At 44.3% G+C, this 12410-nt stretch overlaps 1 protein-coding gene across 2 annotated transcripts; it reads left to right on the top strand.

Annotated features, from left to right (window-relative positions):
• The first annotated feature begins 8290 nt into the window (after positions 1–8290).
• Positions 8291–12333, top strand: BCIN_16g04330 (hypothetical protein). 2 transcript variants are annotated; one of them, XM_024698162.1, is made up of 7 exons: positions 8291–8991; positions 9370–9686; positions 9790–9962; positions 10021–10104; positions 10162–10510; positions 10566–10964; positions 11017–12333. In XM_024698162.1, exons 2-7 carry the CDS (start codon positions 9641–9643, stop codon positions 11160–11162), a joined length of 1197 nt encoding a protein of 398 aa, XP_024553978.1. In that variant the 5' UTR covers positions 8291–8991; positions 9370–9640; the 3' UTR covers positions 11163–12333. The 2 variants fall into 2 exon arrangements, with proteins under 2 accessions (XP_024553978.1, XP_024553979.1); XM_024698161.1 differs by having other exon boundaries at positions 8291–9686.
• Positions 12334–12410: the final 77 nt, after the last annotated feature.

The following is a 12410-nucleotide window of genomic DNA, read 5'->3' as shown; positions in this document are numbered from 1 at the left end:
AGGTATTTACGGACTTGAATGCAGATCGATATCGATATCGATATCGAGATCCGTATGTGTGTGTGTGTGTGTGTAGATTTATGCCTCTTTCTGTATAGATAACTAACCGGTCGAGCGAGTAATGTAATAACAAACACATGATGGATGTTCGAGATGTGATGAATAATGAACAAGAGAGAGTAGAGTAGAGTAGATCTCTCTCTGATCATTCAGCCGAAATATCTGCATCTCTAGTGGCTGTATATTTTTCAGTAGCTACACACACACACATACTTACCACAACAACACAAGCAAGATCTTATCTTCCATAGCATACCATCAATCAGTTATCGAAAGAAAGCATGGTGGTACTTTGAATCATGAGGAGGAAGGAATACATGAATCCATTACTCATACCCAGACGTAGGTATCAATATCAATATCAATATTAATACCAATATGAATATCAATATCCGAATCCAAAATAGACACGATATATTCATATTCATGCCATCCATCCATCCATCCATCCATCCATCAATTTTGTCAACAAACTCCTGTACGAGGCAAGGCTGGAAGTGACACGATACAATATGAAACTAAACCGTAGTCGAATCGAATCCAAAGCAGAGTGAGTTCATCGAGTAGATAATCAATCATAGTGATACATCTATCTATCTATCCATCTGCAGCAAACAGACAGACAAGCAGGCAATCATGCACACACTCAACCATCTATTCGTCTCAGCATTCTCCAGCTCTCTTCCCAGCACCTCCACCTCGAGCCTATTTTCTCTTATTCTCTTTCCCCTGACCGTCTCACGACAGACAGTAGGCATGAAATTCATAGATGGATAGCTGGATGGACACCTGCATATACGCATAGGGTCATACAATACAATACAATACATGACAATCTATCTACCTTTCCAGGGCCTGAAGAGCACAGCAAAACAAGTAAGCGAGTTGGAGTTATGTTCCTACCTACCTAGCTACCTACCTACCTGCTGGAAAAGGTGTTTATAGTTTTAGCTTTTGCTTTGGGATGCACATCACCGCACCGCACATTATATCATATCGTATCGTATCGTATCGTATCGTATCGCATCATATCACATCATATCGCATCGCATCACATCGCATCCAGAAAGCCAAACCAACCTCTCGATATCCAGCAAGGAGAACCTACATTTCCCGAGCAGTGCGTGCGTGCGTGCGTGCAGTGATGATCGAGAAGCTCGATAGCTGCACACAATTCCGAGATCGATTCGATTCGATGAAAAAAAAGTAAGAAGGAAGGAAGGAAGGAAAGTAAGCAAGCAAGCAAGCAAGCAAGCGAAATAAAATCGCAAGACCGAAAATCCGATCGATAAAAATCTAGATCTTTCTTTCCTTCCTTCTTACTTTCTCTCGATATAACATGCAGATGTGATGTGATGTGACGCGATGCGAATATGAGTATGTGAGTACATATTCAGAAGTGATCACGATAGCTTCATTGAATTTAACTTTTCGCTCGCGTGGTCTGGTCTGTCTGGTCTGGTCTGGTCTGGTCTGGTCTGCTTCTGTTTTTTTTTTTTTTTTTTTTTTTTTGCCGTGTGTGGATTGAGATTGGATTGATGGCTGTGCTCGCTTTGGATTTGATGTGGTTTGATTCGACTTGATTTCATTCGATTCGACGATATAATTACGTAGATGAAGCCTCCTCCTCTCTCCTCTCCTCTCCTCTGCTCTGCTCTCTCATCCATCCATCCATCCATCCATCCACCCACTCACACACCCTACCTCGGACCATCCATCCATCCATACCTAGGTCACGAGTCACAAGGACGATGTCTGGAGGGAGGGGCTAATGCTTTTTGAGATGTAGGGAATGTAATGTAATGTAATGCATCGGTAATGGAGAGAGAACAGGGGCTTGCTATTGAATGAATGAATGAATGGATGAGTGAGTGTGAGTGTGTGAAGGACTGAATGAGAGTGTATAATAATAAGTGTGGTATTGGTGAATGTATAGATCGGTAAGTTACGCGTCTTGAATCTCTGATGATAGTTCGACATTCGCAATCATGAGCCATTGGTATGTTCGTTCCTGATTTTGAGTAACCCGTGGTGGTAGGTAGATCGGTTATGTTATGGCTGGCCATATTTCATCGTCATGTCATCACTCTGTTTGACATTTATATTTAATCTGTTTAAACTCTTTCAATTGCAATTCCTCTTATCCAATTCTTCGGAAGAACTATATATCTGCATGTACATCTACATCAATCATATATAGACAAAGTACCTGATATCAAACAACACACTTTACAATCCATACAATCCATACAATCCATACAATCCATACAATCCACACAATCCACACAATCCAGTACAGTACAAAACCGCAATGCATCCATGCATGCATGCATCCATCCATCCATCCATTCAGCCCCTCTCGCTCATCTAATCCATCTCGTATCCTCGCACCATGCCTTTCGTCTGCTGATTGATTCACCACCCTGTCTCCCCATTCCCAAAAATCCGCACCATCCCATAATTTTCCTGGACCCGTGACCGATAAACCCTAAAAACCGGGTCCCACCATCGGCGTTGCAAAGCAAACATGCCTCGAGCCTGCGTTGGTCGTTTGTTGGCTGACTTGCTCTCTCTAACGCCTCGCGGTCCGGGATGAAAATGCAAGAAATTCCTAGAAGGTAGTGTTCGAGGTGGAAAAAATGGTGCGAACTAGGTTTAACGGATACCCTGGATTTTAGTCAGGACCGTATGGGCGGTATCTATTTTCATTGGGTCTCGGGCGGAAGTTTGGATGGGTGTTATGGCTATGGAGGGGAGGGGAGTTTGGAACTTATTGATAACATGAGCGACACGAGGAGTTGAGGACCAAACGTCGGGAATGGGTGTGTCCTGTCTGTGTGTTGGTCACCTCATGAATTGCATAGCATGTATCTAGGTTGGTGTAATGATGATGATGTTGTTGGTGGCTGGTGGCGGTTACCTTGAAGCTTAGCATACTGCATTAAACAATGTTCAACGTGAGCTAGCCGTCCATGTAAATGCCATCATGGATATGTATGTTTCCTACGCTGATCAAAGGCTTCGTGATTCTGGACACCAAAAGCACTATGTGATTTCATGCCTCGAAAAGTCCAAAAGTCCAAAGGGCTTCTTTGATATCTTGGCTAAGCCAAAGACCGGGTTGACGATACTTGGTGACTTCATTGAGATAAAGCAAGCCCATTCGTGATTCGTGGTGACTCCTGTTCGTGCTCCCGTGCAATCTCTCTGAAGTACATGCAGATTAATTTCTTGTATTTCCCGTGCCTATGAGGGACCGAACATCGAGTATCAGCATCGAGGATACAGTACACACACAGCATACTGTCAACTGGTACAACATTCCCTCAAATGAAGATTTGAAGCCAGTCCTGACCGGAATCTTTGTAACTTGGCCCGTGCACTGTGTACCAAGAATGACCATGTGCATCCCAAAACATTCAACCCGACTGGCGAAGGAGACTTTCAGTGGTCAAACAGAAGTAACCCTTCTTCCAGGAATTACATCGCATCAGATATAGTAGGCGAAGACGAGATAAAATAAATTGACTCTGTCCTTCATCTCACCAATTTGAGCCTTCTTTCCATCAAGGGATGTCCTTGACTCAACAGATTGAGTCCCGGGAAAAGGGGGCTCACGAGGCAAATGGATGGCTGCTATGAAGTCTCACAGAAAGGATGGATGGACTCGAAGAGGATGCAAAGTACCCGTCATTTTGCGCCAAGGACCGGGTACCCATATTGACTACAACATCCAGATGAGGTAGTCGTGTATTGTCTGTACGGATGTAACTCTTACCGTTAACATATCAATACGGCAGGTTGCCGGCCGCGGAGAGACACCGGATACCCTGAGGAGATATCATGCCAATGAATTGGGAACATGGGAATCGACATTCCCATCTAGTATCGTGGACATCGACTCCTTTGGGCTAGGCGAGACCAATCGAACCACCATGGGGATTGATGATGATCTGATATGGCTTGACACACCCGGCATCTAGACTCTGTTCGTGAAGCTCCTTTGAGATGCCTCGAGAACGAGGATACCCAAATTCTATTCCCTCACCCTCGCCCTCACCCTCGCCCTCACACGGAAGACGGGGAAGACGGAGAGAGCGACAGGATGATTCTCATCTCCTGCTACATCAGCCTGCTGTACCTCATCTCTCTACCCACTGGACGGGACTTGCTGTCCTTTTTCTTTATATATGTGCACCCATTCACTCCATGCAGCATTTGCCCAAAAGCGTAATTAGCTTCAGCTCCATGTCCGCGTTGCACCGCTCACCAATCGCGAAGCTCGACGTCTAGTCGATCGTTCGACGTACATACCATCCTACATATCCTACATATCGACTTGCGATACGCTTATGCAATCAGGACTGTTTTGGGACATGTCACGGGTCACGGGTCCTTTTTTGGTGCTATTATTTATGATTATTCTTTTCGTCGTTGGGGAAGGATGGAAGATTGAAGTGCAAGTTTAGGCGTGAAAAATACATTATTATTCATATTATTCCTGCGCTTCACACTCGTACCTACCGATTAGAATCGAAGCTCAATGGATTTGCTCCTTACTATTATTCTCAACTAATTTCTTTATTTAATCTTTATTCTTTATTATTATTATTATTATTATTATTATTATTATTATTATTTCCTTTCTCTTCCCTCTCTCTCCCTCTCCCTTGCCCTTTCCACTTCTCACTAAAAATGCTCAGACATTAACATGGCGCGTGCTGGGGCATCAGAATTGATCCCATGATCGTTTTTAAATCACTCCATTATTGAAACTTTGTCCTCTTTGGAAAGCTTTATGGAACCTTAATCACACAGACTGGAAACCCAAAAAAATTCATTTGGCATGTGCATGTGTGTGTGGAAGTTTACTAATCAAAAGTCATTTACGATGAATCGTGCGTGGATGAGGAATGCGATGCTGGGTAGATGGGTAGATGGGTAGATGGGTAGATGGGTAGATAGATGCTTGAGAACGCTCATATTGTACTCGGTCAGAGCAGAGATTGATTAATAAGAGAGGGAGACGAAGGTACTGAGATATTGAGGTGCTCCATAGCCACCATACATACGGGCACTAAGTACCGGGTTTGAGGAACATGGAAAGATTGTCCTACCTTGCCTCGCCTTGCCTGACCGCGATGGGATCTTGACTAGGAAAAAGGACGTTCATTCATGATCCTCTCGCCTCTGTGCCTCTTTCACATACTAGCATGCTAGGTAGCTCGAGCATAGTTCGAAAACTCGCGGTATGATTCAAGGTGGCAATCCCTCAACCAATTACATGCACTCCCCGTTCCCAAGCTACGATACATGGCAGCGTACGTAACTCCGTGGAGGGCAATATCGACGCTGTAGAGTGCGATGTACAGTAGCTTGAGAGCGAGCAGGTACCGTTCCTGAAAGACAGATTTTCCGGGTTTCGTTTCCTGTACCAAGACTGCGGTGATGGCAAAAAAAAAAAGATTTCCAAGTATGAACTTGATTAAGCTTGGATATGACATCAATGGTCGGGCATCTGGATTCTGGAGCATTAATAATCGAAAAGCTTGAAAATAGCAGGAAACCGAAAGAGGAAAAAAGGAAGCTCGTTTTCTTTGTGCCTCTCTTCGACGAATTGATGTATGTATCATCTAGACACTTGATGGGAATTCATCAAGGCATAAATGCCATTGTGGACATGTGACTTTGTATACAGAAATAGCACTTGTTACAAACTATACTTCAGTAGACTATCATAATGTCATCGATTCATGAATCAAGGTCTTGTTAGAGATCAGAGATCTTGACAGAAAATGACCCCTAACCAAAACTACTCGATGCCGAGAATTTCGAACCCCTCATTATTGTCCCGCATTGAGCTTCACATTTATCGTCACTTCACAGCAGAGGAGTTGCTACCTTCAACTAACCCAACAGATTGTTCTTGGAGATTCCGAGTCGATTCGTGAAGATATAATCGATGACTGAGCTATTCGTTCTACTCGATAGATTCGGATCTCTGTAATTGCTTCACACCTGTAAGCTACCTCATCATGCCTTTGTCTCTACCCAGCTTTTTCCCTTCACTCGCCTCCTCCTTTAATCCTTGCCTCTCCCATCTTTCTCTCCAGTACTCCACGAGTCCTATAAAAATAATGCGTCCCCCTCCCCTGTCCTTCGCCCCCCCTGTATACACTTTGCTGCAATGCAGGACAAAAAAAAGACAGCAAAAGGAAATTCAAACGTCAAGTGCAAGCACGCTAATCTAAGACCAAATCATTAAGCGATTGTCATCTTACCTACGTCTATCCGCTTTTTATTTTGGTGGTGACCCCTCATATCCCTCGTTCTTGCCAACCCTCTGCATGGACTAAGGCATAGCATCCACAATCCACTGTTGATCTCTGAAGGAAAGAAGATCATTCGTCAACACGCCTCTTACTCCAATCCAAAGTTTAACACCTGCACCATCGAAATTTATTCCCTAGACGACTACATTCGTCAAATGAACACTGAGCTTTATATTCTAGGTACAGTTTTTGTCCACAGTACTCGCTTCGTCCCTACCGGAAGATCGAGAGAAAAGCAAGTGGAAGCAGATAAAAATTAGGGAATTTTGCATAAAAAGAAAGGAAAGAAGGGACTTTTGACCCCTCTCTGTTATCTTCCACCCTGTGTATTCAACTGACTTCATGCAATTGTCGACACGGAAAGTGATTGTGTCCTTCAATCTACTCGGTCCGCAATCTAATATTGACCTCGAAATCCCCTGTGCTCACTCTAATAAACCTCAACCTCTCACTACATTTACATCACGTTATCAACCTTCATCACGATCTTTCCATCTTTCTGCCTTCTGACCTGCACCCAGCAAAACAAGACATCTAATCCTACCTCTACCCAGCCCTTTCTGACCCTCGTTGGGACCTCTTCATTAGACTGTGACAATTGGTATCACAAAGTAGCGTTTGGAAAAGTATCCAGGCGTCTACTCTAATTCCATCGCCTGACTGACAATATCTTTGATGCCTCGTCCATCCAATCCGGTTCCCGACATTCCAACTTACCAATGCTACCTACATATAGGTACTGATTATACCGCAGTACATGCAGAGTAATAAGAAGATCAAACCACAGCCTTGTTAGACAATATCCCATCGAGTTCTATAAGCCCAAAACGGAAAGATTAATTCACCAACGGACCTCGAATATTTTGTCGTGTCATGATTATATATTGGGACTAGATGTTAGAACAGCTACAGCCTTCTAGTCTACTTCTCAATTGCCCCCCTTCCCTCCTTAGCAAAATCCAACGTACCAGCCTTGTCTCCTCAGTCACTTCCCCTGGAATTCCCCAAGATTAGATTAGATCCAATACTGTTGACCATATTATCGAGATTGTCTCTTTCGAATCGATTCCAAACATCGAGTCAACATTTTCATCTTGAATTGTGTTACCATACCAGAGAAAGATCCAGTCGACCCCCTCATTGCAAACTATTGGTACCTTTTTTTGACTGCGGTACGGTGCGATGATTGGGAAAGAAGAGGCGCACGCAGAAGTCGCTAGGAACAAGACTACTGAGAACGAATTAAACACCACGCTTGAAGGATCATTAGCAACAAGTGACCATTACAAAAAGCACAAACGGGTCAAACCTTTCTGAACGAATCAAGAAGTCAGGAAATGCGACCCTAGCCGACCATTAGTCCCAACTACTTCCATCTCCAAAAAAACCGAGCGCGTGAGCAACACAGCCAGTATTTCCAGAGCCAAGGAATAAATAAGTTTGGAGCCAAATTCAGACAGGACGAGGACGAGAAGAGGAAGCAGAAGCAGACGCAGAAGCAGGAGAGCTACCCAACGACAGACTACTACAGATAGGACGCAGTACGCACGCGGTACGGAACAACGATCTACGAACCACTCCGTCCAATCTTATTTTATAACTTTTTTTTATACCTAAAGTATATTGATTGATTCGACCTAAATATACCTGACAATAAACTTCTCCCTTTTACTCTTTTTACCCGTTTAGGTGATTTGTGGTGTCTTTTGGAACAAATCAAGAAATTGACCAGCCAAATTCACCCACCCAACGAGCACTTCTGCTACCACCACGACCACGACCACGACCACGACCACGACCACGACCTCTTCCTCTCTTCCTCTCTCTCTCTCTCTCTCTCTCTCTCTCCCTCTCCCTCTTTTCTTTACTTTCCACTACCTCTACCTCTACAGTCCCTTGACCATCCACATCCACACCCACACCCACACCCACACCCATATCCACACACACATACACATAACCATACACCATACACACATACACAATCACTATACACCACGCATCACGCACCTGCACTACCTTAGTTTAGACTCTGCCTTAAGTTACGTTAGTTTACCTCACTCAACCTTCCTCTTGCTTCATCCATTTTCATCTCTCCCCAATTCCTCCCTCCTCTCCGGACACCATACCACCACACGACTCTGCGACCGTTCGCCCAGACGGCCATACGACCAATACACAGCACCACTGCCGCCTCCACTAACACCACCACCACCACCAGACATCATTCATCCATCGACAGATCATTACATACTACCACGCAGGACATCTTGCACACTATCCACTCAACGAACCACTCAATCTAACCCTGATCACCATACCTGTCCCGGACTGGAGTTGAGAAAAGAAAAGAAAAGCAAAGAAAAACCAAAACAAGACCAAGCCCAAGCCCAAACATAACAAAAACAATCCACCACACGCACTGCATCCATCCACCGACCTTGATTTTGTCCATTCGTCTGAACAAGACTCGCATTCGACCTTCCAGGACGTCTCGCTGCGGAATCAATACACGACGGTCCCTCCAAACCCCATTCCCGTTCCATACCTACACAAATCCATTGACATAACCATTACCTCCAGGTGAAATTAAAACACGGTACGCCCTGACCAACTCCTACTCTTCTTTGCCGTGTCCTCCCTCTTGCCTTGTTCATTCCATTCACCCTTCCGCACACAGAATACATTCATTCATTACCTTACATGACCTTCCCTTGCCTTACATTACATACACACCTGGTCTTTCTCTCCTGCTCGCCCTCTCTCGCTCTCCACACCTCTCTCTCGCTCTTCACACCTCTCTCTCTCTCTTCACACCTCTCTCCCCCTCGCCCTCCACCTCCCCCTCGCCCTCCCACCACTCACCACGCAGAACATCACATAACATCCCATACTTCCCCATCCCACCGCCTTTCACCCAACCCCTCCCAACCATTAAAGGGCCACACCCACTAACTCCCAAATTCTCCTCACTCAGCCGCAGTCTCACTCTGCTCATTAATTCCATTTTTTGCAAGTTTTCCATTTGCGATTTTCGAATTCGGTGAAGAACAATCCTCCGACGGGCCATCCTGTCACGTTACGGGTCATCATTCACTTGGTAATTACCGATTGATTACTTTTGGTCGCACACTCGGTGTTCAATTGCCCAACACGGACTACAACAGGTCATCAACCAGTCTCCTCACAACCCTCCTCGTTTACAGCCCACCTCACGAACGATAATCATCGGTGTTTTGGACTTCAACATGTCGTCAAATCGGCCAGCTGCCTTCTCGAGCTTAAGAATGGGAGGTAAGAAACATGCTCCAACATATGGTCTCTCCCCTTACCTTGCTACCACCCGTTTTTTTCTTGCGGGGGTACTTTGATGCTAACGTCGTTTTGATTTCTACAGAGGTGATCCGCGAAAAGGTCCAAGATGGCGTCACTGGCGAAACCCGAGATATGCAATACACACAATGCAAGATTGTTGGAAATGGCTCCTTCGGTGTTGTCTTTCAGACCAAGCTGTCCCCTTCAGGAGAGGATGCTGCCATCAAACGCGTTTTGCAAGACAAGAGATTCAAGGTTAGTTGGCGACGTCTTTTCGAGTCTACAAACTATGGCTTACTGATACGAATGACAGAATCGTGAATTGCAAATCATGCGCATCGTTCGTCACCCTAACATTGTCGAACTAAAGGCATTCTATTATTCGAATGGCGAGCGAGTAAGTTTGTTCCATCCTGCACACACATACTGAACATTGCTAATGACCATTCCGTAGAAGGATGAGGTATACCTCAATCTAGTGCAAGAATTCGTTCCTGAGACCGTTTACCGCGCATCAAGATATTTCAACAAGATGAAGACAACAATGCCGATCATCGAAGTCAAGCTTTACATCTACCAACTCTTCCGCGCCCTAGCCTATATCCACTCCCAAGGAATCTGCCATCGTGATATCAAGCCACAAAATTTGCTCTTAGACCCAGGCAGTGGAATTTTGAAGTTGTGTGATTTTGGTAGTGCAAAGATACTCGTAGAGAATGAGCCAAACGTTTCATACATTTGCTCACGCTACTACAGAGCACCCGAATTAATTTTTGGTGCTACGAACTACACAACCAAGATTGGTAAGAAATACATGAACGGTGAAGAGTGAGTGAATGATGCTGACTGTCTTGATAGATGTTTGGTCAACTGGTTGTGTGATGGCAGAATTGATGCTTGGCCAACCACTCTTCCCAGGTGAATCTGGTATCGATCAACTCGTCGAAATCATCAAGGTTTTGGGTACACCAACTCGGGATCAAATTCGTACCATGAACCCCAACTATATGGAGCACAAGTTCCCTCAGATTAAGCCACACCCATTCAACAAGGTCTTCCGCAAGGCCGATGCTAGTGCCATCGAACTCATCTCCAAGTTGTTAGAGTATACTCCCACTGAGAGACTTTCAGCCATTGAAGCTATGGTCCACCCATTCTTTGATGAGTTACGTGAGCCAGACAAGACATTCCCGGATTCTCGCCACCCCGGCAACGCAGCGAAGAATCTCCCAGTTTTGTTCGATTTCTCTCTTCATGGTATGTTGTAAACATTATGTGATGCATGTATACAGTACTGATCAATCCATAGAATTATCCATTGCACCGGAACACAACCAACGGCTGGTACCGCAATATATTCGAGCAGGTTTGGTAGCAAGAGATAGCAAGCTTGATATTGATAGCCCAGATTTCAAACCATTGACGAGAGATGCGATGATGGCAAGATTAGATTGAGGGGGGAGTTAAAGCAAGATGACTGATGAATGAATGCTTTCCTGTCGCTCGACCTTAGAGCTCTGCAATGGAGTCGAGATTTTTTCGAGCGATAACACCCGGCTATAAAAAACCCCCCCAGCATATTAAAGGTTCTGCATATCTCGTCTGCAACGTTGGCAGGCCAAAATCAAGTTTGTGGAAGTCCGGGAGATGCATGGCAGGAATACGAAGTTAGTCTATGATGATGGTATGCGTTATTTGGTTTGATAGGAATACCCATAAGGTGGAATTTTCGTTGAGCACGAGTTTTCAATTCCAGCTAAGGATACTCCCTTGGTACTCGAAACATCGGTGATTGGGAAAGGGATATGAAACATGATGGATATTGATTCATGAGGGGGGGTTGTGGAAAGGAGAGTGGGTGGTAGTTTATGGGATTCAACGAATACTTCTATCGGCACCTCGTTACTAGACTTTCTTGCATGAGGAGAAAAAATTATGGCCTTTTTGCTCTCTTCTTCCGTTTTTTTTGTTCCACATTGTGTTGTGTGCCTCGTGTGATGAGGATTGATGGGCGGGGTGGCCCTTCTACTTTTGCATTTTCTGACTCTTTTTCGTTTTCATCCTTTTCTTTTTCTCTTCTTCTTCGGCACCCCTTCGATCGCTACTTGATACTTTGATACTCCAACACAGGCATGCAAGCAAGATTCAGGCGTACCTTTTTTTATTTATTTATTTACATTTTACATTTTAGTTGTGGTTGTGGTGGTGGACAAATATTGATATGGCATGAATGGAATGGACTAATTGATACGAGAGAAATTAAAGGAAAATAAATAGGATAGGGGTTACTAGGCTTACTATTAAAAAAAGGGAAAATTCAAAGGGGTTGGGCTACAACTATTTCTCTGTTTCACTGTTGATTCTTTCTTCTCACTTGTCTTTTCCAGAGCTTGATGGATTTATTGAAAGGGGAGAGGAGGGATGAAGAGAAGGGGAAAGGGAGATAGATTGATAGGGCTGGACGGGTATGAGGGAATGGTTTTCTTTTACCATATGATGAATGGATCAATGGGTGGTTGGGATTGTCGAGGATTGGTGAGAGGAGAGTTTGTTTATTATTGTCGTTGTTGTTGTTGTTGTTGCAGTTGTTGTATTGAAAATGGACAAATCAGAAAATAACAAAACATGAATTAAATGAAGTGGTGTCTTTCCGGCTTTGATGGAGATATGACACGATGAGATGAGATGAGTGTTTATTGATGA

This window comes from Botrytis cinerea, chromosome 16 (genome assembly GCF_000143535.2).
Source record: "Botrytis cinerea B05.10 chromosome 16, complete sequence".
Taxonomy (NCBI): domain Eukaryota; kingdom Fungi; phylum Ascomycota; class Leotiomycetes; order Helotiales; family Sclerotiniaceae; genus Botrytis; species Botrytis cinerea.
Note: the sequence above shows the minus strand (reverse complement) of the source record. Positions and strands in the feature narration are given on the sequence as shown.

Excerpts from the sequence above, each read along its gene's own strand:
- BCIN_16g04330 (XM_024698162.1), top strand. The coding sequence starts at position 9,641 with ATGTCGTCAAATCGGCCAGCTGCCTTCTCGAGCTTAAGAATGGGAG. Across the intron at positions 10,511-10,565 it reads GAACTACACAACCAAGATTG|ATGTTTGGTCAACTGGTTGT; the intron begins GTAAGAAATACA and ends CTGTCTTGATAG. Across the intron at positions 10,965-11,016 it reads GTTCGATTTCTCTCTTCATG|AATTATCCATTGCACCGGAA; the intron begins GTATGTTGTAAA and ends ATCAATCCATAG.